This window comes from Lathyrus oleraceus, chromosome 5 (genome assembly GCF_024323335.1).
Source record: "Lathyrus oleraceus cultivar Zhongwan6 chromosome 5, CAAS_Psat_ZW6_1.0, whole genome shotgun sequence".
Classification (NCBI taxonomy): domain Eukaryota; kingdom Viridiplantae; phylum Streptophyta; class Magnoliopsida; order Fabales; family Fabaceae; genus Lathyrus; species Lathyrus oleraceus.
The window spans coordinates 497,348,683-497,354,938 of record NC_066583.1 but is presented as its reverse complement, the minus strand read 5'-3'; the positions used below and the strand labels follow the sequence as shown (position 1 = coordinate 497,354,938).

Here is a 6,256-nt window from a genome sequence, read left to right as displayed (position 1 = left end):
TATCTAAGACACTTTGGGTACTAACACATTCTCTTTGTGTAACCAACCCCCTAACATGTAATCTCTGACATTTTATTAGTTTTGATTTAAAAACTTCTTATATTTGAGTTTTGTTCGTATTTTTCCCTTTTTCTTTGAAAACAATAAAAGCACGGTGACGACTCTGATTTTATTAACGTTAAGTTTATCCATAATTTAATGGTCATTAATTTACCGCTACACAACCATTATAAAATAGCATTTTCTATAACTATTTTAAAAAGACACTAAACTCAAAATACCCTTTCATTTTTTTATACATTTTTACATGTGAACAAATTGACATCAGAATCTTTCATAAAATTATATATTTTGATTTTTTTTCACAATATTTCATTTTATTTAAATGATTCTTTCAAAACATGAACGTGGATCCCGAGCTCAAATTTAATTCTAATGTTGAATCTTTTGTGAAATTTTTTTACCACTTATTAAGGTCCTTCCTTCCTGAATCGAATATACATAATTGCGCGCTGAGAATACTCAATTTCTATCATTAAAAAAAGAGATTAATTACTATATACTGTTAATGTAAAAAGTTTTACACCGCCGGTTCATCACAATCACCCGTTTGTATTATTTTATAGATTTTTAAAATAAAAGTCAAACTTTTTTTAATATTCAACGTCTATAATTAAGTGATGGTATAAAACCTTTTTACACTGACAATGTATTTCAATTAATTTTAAAAAAAAAACATGAATGTGGGTAATATGAGTAAATTGTTGTTATTATTGTCATTATCATTCACAAAAGTTGAGATATCCAAATCCCCTACAATTGATGCAGAGTATAGTCGCTGCACCGTAAAAGTATGTATCAGTGCGAGTCCACGTTATATAACTATGCAACCGCATACACCTTATTTTTTCTTAAGCCGCCCTTATCTACAATCCAAGTCATCATTGACCCTTTCTTTACCTAAAATATCTACCCCACTTGCACCATTCTCAACCGTCCGATCAACCACTCTCCCACGATTGACCACTTTCATCACTTCCCCCCACGTGCTGGGATCCACACCTCAAATAAAGCAAAACTAACCTCTTTCCGAACCTCAGCTTCGGTTAACCCGAACCTAGCCCTGTCGTTTTTCCTTCTATATCCATTTTCCACTGACAAAATTTATATACACCGTTTTCCATTTTTTTCAACTCACTCTGTGATTGTGATCTTTGTAAACAATCATAACATAACTCTGCAAAACACTGATAATAGGTAACAATGGAGTATCTATTTTTTGTCAGGCTAGTTCTTGTTCAATATCTGTGATCCGTAGTTGATCTTTTGAAAAAAATGATTTTTTTAATAGTTCATTATATGGGTTTTATTTATTCATTTTTTGTTCAGATTCTGTGACCCAAAAAATGATTTTTTTACAAAGCTTGTGTAGTGAACTTATTCTGCATAGTTGGGTTAAGCTTTTTTTTCTTTCTTGTATGTGATTTTTTTGGGTGATGTTTTGTCAGTGATCATTTGTTAATTGTTATGCTGTGATTTTTCATTGATTTTCTTTGTGATGTGTGTATTTTAAACCAGAAGGGTTGTACTGTTGTTACTATATAGTAAGACCCTTGTATGGGTCATGGTCTTGTTAGCTTTATGATGGATATGCAAGGTTTTTGTGTTTGCTTTGAAATAAGAATCTAACAAAAGATGAAGTGTTTCTGGGAGAAGTTGGTTTAGATCAAAGCTTTGATCTTGATTTTAGGAATACTGATCTGAAGCAACTGTTTTTTTAGATCTTAAAGAAGTGTTTTATGAGTGTCATATTGGTGTCGAAGTGTCGGTCATCGATTCAAAATGTGTAAGTGTCGGAGCAAATAAAAAAACTTTATCTTTTTAGACACTTGTCTGACTTTTCCAACTCATGTCGTGATACAAGTATGTGACACCAGTGTCGCAACCAACTCATGTCGTGAGTGTCATACAAGTATTTGACACCAATGAGTGTCGCAACCAACTCATGTCGTGAGTGTCATACAACTCATGTCGTGAGCTTCATAGTTTCTAAGTAATTATTATGCTTATATTTGAAATCAGTTAGTGGTGTACCTTATATTGGTGTGTGTCATTTTTTTTGTCTATGTGTTATAGGCTTACAGCAACTAGTTTTTCTTGCTAGGACATACCTGATTCCATAACCGACATAACCTACATGTGAATTTATTTCAGCATTTGACATGATTCTGCGGTTCGCGTTTGACAACACGATTGTATTCAAATGTAAAGGCAAACTGATATACTTTATGCATACTATGTAGGATTGTGCTGAAGTTATTGTATTTGTGTGACAGTTTCTAATGGCATTGGTATCTAAAAGAAGTTCAGCTCTGAATCCAAATGCTCCTCTATTCATACCTGCTGCATTTCGTCAAGTGGAGGATTTTTCACCTCAATGGTGGGAGCTTGTGAAATCTTCAGCGTGGTTTCATGACTATTGGTTGAGCCAGAACGAGGAGGAAGATTTTGAAGTAAGTGATGGTATTGATACTTCTAATGATGATATAGAAAATCTGTTGGCAGAAACTTTTGATCTTGGCATAGAAGAGGACTTCAATTTTCTAGAGAACGAGTTTGAGAAATTGGTGATGTCCGACGAATCTCAAGCTCAAGAGTGTCCGATTACGGACGATCCCGTTGAGGAAAGAAAGCCTCTTCATGGTAAGCGTTAAAGCTAATTGATTGGAAATTTGATACTATAAATTTTCATAGTGCAAAAAATGTTACGTCTCGAATTTAATTTCTTTCTGAATCAGGTGTTAACAAGGACGCTTCGGCTCTTCTCAAGATCTTGTCCCCAAATGAAAGGGGTCCCAAGTCACCTGTTGGATCCGCAAAGCACTTTGAGAAGCCACCACAATATGTTAACCTCAAATGTGCACCTCAAAGAATTCACCAACCTCGTTAGAAGAAACTTCGAAGCTCATAGTGATGATAACCTGCTTGAACCGCAAGTTTCTTCTGACTAAGTATGCCTCTCTGTTGAAATAACTTGTGTACATAGGAGATGTAGTATGTCTTTGTATTTTTCTTGTTGATTGTCTTGTATATTTAATGGTAGGTGAGACTTTAAATTATGAACAGCCTAAATCTATGATTGGTCATCTTTATTTCATCTCATTTTGAAACAAATGGTTAGTGTCATTGGCAAAAGAGAGTTTTAGGTGTGTCTTGTTCATTGTGGCAATTCGGTTGAGCTTTTCATGTCTTGTAATTTTACATTTGGAAAGAAAATGAGTAAGTAGCATTCACAATTTTATTTCTACAATGTGGCAACTAGTATTAAAGTAAATACTCTTATGCCAGTGACTGAATCTATTGGAAACAAGCAAAACTACACAAACACAGTTTAACCAAGGAAGTTCATGATCACCAAATGGAGCACCACATTGCAGAAAACAAAATCCGCGAAAGCGCGCCCGGGTGCAAAGTCCTGCATTGGCATGGAACACCAATCATCTGTAAGAATATATCATGTGAAGAAAACCTAGAAATATTACATGGTTTTGTTACTCAAACGTCATAATGCACAAGAAAAACAAACTACATTACCTTGAATTCCTTGTTCTCTTTATTCACTTGGATCCGCAAACAAACTGGTCCAAAATAAATATTTCAAAATTGATAAGAAAAATACGTCAGGTAAGAAGAAGTACCGTATTATATCTATGCGGCGCGTGTCTGTGTCTGTGTACTTACCAGCCAGAACTGCAGTTCCTACGCAAGAAAGTACTCCTGAAAGGAAGGAGTTAAATGGAAATGTTCCCACCAAAGCCATGTAAACTACCTGTTCATTAAGAAAATGGAATAATCGAAGTTTTAACAAGTATCATTGAACAAACAAAAGTTAAAAGAACAGATCTCTTCGAAATTGAAACGAGGCTGGGAAGTACCTGGATGAGGGCAGTGAAGACGGCGAACACAACGTAATGATCAATAATCTACAGGAAGAGTCAAATTATGGTTAGAAAAAAGTAAATATTTTTGTAGAAATGCATAGGGGAAGAGAGAACAAACAACCTTAAGATTTGTGGGGGTTGCAGAATAAGCAGACCAAACAGCGCGGATAAGATCTTGTGCATCCTTCGTAGTAGACCTCACCATCGTCTACAACTCTCGTAAATTTGACAGAAGCCGGAATAAACGCCCTTCCTTCTACCTGCACAGTGAAAAAAAAGAGATAGAAGTTACCACAAATTTGACTCTGGATGCATGATTATATCAAAAAGTCTACGATGACTCTGGATCGTGATATCATGATTTTCATGACTCTGCGATCGTAATGCACACCCAATGTGAGCTGCATCAACCAGATTTAACCCAGATTCTCCGCAAATCTCACATTAAAAATACATAAGGTCCGAAAAAGAATGATACTTCTGACTTTACAAACAAGTTTTATAAGAATGACTCAGGTACAAATTTAAAAATTTAATAATATCAAAGATAACAGAGTTACCACCATTGTCTCAATTAGAAACCTCGATGATATGGTTGGATAATTTGGAGAAAACAAAATGCGGCTAGAAAAGGGTATAAAAAAAGTTGATTGAAAATTTGAAATAATTTTATATTTCAGATATTGATCTGCAAAAACGATTGGCATTGGAATTCAACAAAAGAAGCATAACATTAAGAACACGGATACTGAAAATGCAACATCAACTCTGAAATATCGACATTGATAATAATTAAAAAATATTAAAAGTATCGGTTTCAGACACAGATTCGGCTGACACGGGTACATATCTTTTTCAAAAGTGTCAATATTAATTATAGATCAAACATTCCTTCTGAATTGAAGAAGCATTGCACACAAATGAACACACATTAATCCAGGAACGCAAAACATTGAAATTTGAGTCAATCCATACATTAGATAACAGAAAGAATGAAGGAAAATATAATTGAAAAATTATCATGCATCAGATACAAGAGTTCAAACGAAAACGAAAACAAAAACAAATCAAAATTTGCATATATGAATGAAATGTAAATTGATGCATTTCAATACAATCTATGTGATGGCGAGGTTACCTCTCGATTCAATCCAGATGTTGATCAGCAGCGATGGACTTCTTGCAGTGTCTCCTCTGTAGACTAACTGATTTTTTTTTTGTCTCTGCAGCCCAAAATTGTCTTTCACAACTAGTAATTTGGATATTTGTCCAAAAATATTATATTTTTTCTGATTTATATTTTGTTTTTTTCTCAAAATAATTATCTTTTTATAATATCATTAATTTTCACTTTATTCAATAATTCTATTCACTATAATTATTGATCCATAATTATTTCTTATTACTTTATGGTCACATTATTGTCAACGAAGTTAATTCTTTTAAATATTTAAAAAATATAGTTAAGTTTGTGCATGTGGCATAAGATGCGATAAATAATTCTTTAACCTAACATATAGTGAATCAAGAATACATAATGGTTTAATGGTTTCTTGGTTATAAGAAGTTTTGCGAGAGGGAATGGAAGAAGCTTTCATCGATCTTTGGAAAATTCATGTGTCGGTTAGAGTAAAGGCCTCCGGCTAGATGTTCTTTTAAGATAGGTTGCCTATTATAGACCAACTTAGAAGGGGGAGGTATGTCTCTTTCCGGGCATATGATGATCTTTTCACTCATTGTCAAATAGTTAAAAATATTTGGTTGGAGATAGAGGTGTGGTTAGGAATAATTTTGGAGTTAGTAGTGTCGATTTGGAGAGATTTTCTAATTGATTTAATATTTTGAGGAGAAAAAAGTTATATGTTGGGAATGAATGAATTGTTTGGTTGACACTGTGCTGGTGTATTTGAAGTTAGAGGAACACATTTTTTCAAGGTGTCGGCGGTTTGCCATTTTTCAGATCTGGTTTGGACCATTAAATTAACGGTGTGGAAGTGACTTGTTTACTATCTATCTATTAAAATAATATGCTCTGGAAATGGCCTTTAAATCCTTCTTAATTCAAGTTCATTTTCTCCTAATTACATGGTTATTTTTGTCTAAACACATTTCAGTTATTTTTTATTATAATTTATCCATTATCTATCATTCTTCTTAACTGTTTACAGTAATGTTGTTACGTTATCCATGCAAAACTAAAAAATCTCACTACAAATTTCAATATCATTTTCAATTTTCACTCAGATTCATGCATATAGTACTCAAGGACACGTTCGAGCTTGGAGTGACACATTGGTTGCTGAAATATTAAAAGA

At 33.6% G+C, this 6,256-nt stretch overlaps 2 protein-coding genes across 5 annotated transcripts; one reads left to right on the top strand and one right to left on the bottom strand.

Annotated features, from left to right (window-relative positions):
• The first annotated feature begins 1,065 nt into the window (after window positions 1-1,065).
• On the top strand, window positions 1,066-3,296 carry LOC127085703 (protein EARLY RESPONSIVE TO DEHYDRATION 15). 4 transcript variants are annotated; one of them, XM_051026199.1, is made up of 3 exons: window positions 1,066-1,257; window positions 2,337-2,703; window positions 2,799-3,296. In XM_051026199.1, exons 2-3 carry the CDS (start codon window positions 2,343-2,345, stop codon window positions 2,948-2,950), a joined length of 513 nt encoding a protein of 170 aa, XP_050882156.1. In that variant the 5' UTR covers window positions 1,066-1,257; window positions 2,337-2,342; the 3' UTR covers window positions 2,951-3,296. The 4 variants fall into 4 exon arrangements, with proteins under 4 accessions (XP_050882156.1, XP_050882157.1, XP_050882159.1 ...); XM_051026200.1 differs by having other exon boundaries at window positions 1,093-1,257; window positions 2,304-2,703; XM_051026202.1 differs by having other exon boundaries at window positions 1,186-1,286.
• A 30-nt stretch (window positions 3,297-3,326) lies between these two features.
• Window positions 3,327-5,191, bottom strand: LOC127085706 (dolichyl-diphosphooligosaccharide--protein glycosyltransferase subunit DAD1). The gene is made up of 6 exons (XM_051026203.1): window positions 5,080-5,191; window positions 4,063-4,201; window positions 3,936-3,983; window positions 3,742-3,829; window positions 3,595-3,638; window positions 3,327-3,475 (listed from the first exon to the last, which is right to left on the bottom strand). The coding sequence occupies exons 2-6, from the start codon at window positions 4,144-4,146 to the stop codon at window positions 3,392-3,394; spliced, it is 348 nt and encodes a 115-aa protein (XP_050882160.1). The 5' UTR covers window positions 4,147-4,201; window positions 5,080-5,191; the 3' UTR covers window positions 3,327-3,391.
• Window positions 5,192-6,256: the final 1,065 nt, after the last annotated feature.

What these genes read in the sequence shown, in the direction of transcription:
- LOC127085703 (XM_051026199.1), top strand. Translation starts at nt 2,343, where the DNA reads ATGGCATTGGTATCTAAAAGAAGTTCAGCTCTGAATCCAAATGCTCCT. An exon ending in GGAAAGAAAGCCTCTTCATG is followed by an intron (nt 2,704 to 2,798) that starts GTAAGCGTTAAA and finishes TTTCTGAATCAG; the next exon opens with GTGTTAACAAGGACGCTTCG.
- LOC127085706 (XM_051026203.1), bottom strand. Translation starts at nt 4,146, where the DNA reads ATGGTGAGGTCTACTACGAAGGATGCACAAGATCTTATCCGCGCTGTT. An exon ending in AGGAACTGCAGTTCTGGCTG is followed by an intron (nt 3,639 to 3,741) that starts GTAAGTACACAG and finishes ATTTTGGACCAG; the next exon opens with TTTGTTTGCGGATCCAAGTG. An exon ending in AAGAGAACAAGGAATTCAAG is followed by an intron (nt 3,476 to 3,594) that starts GTAATGTAGTTT and finishes ATGCCAATGCAG; the next exon opens with GACTTTGCACCCGGGCGCGC.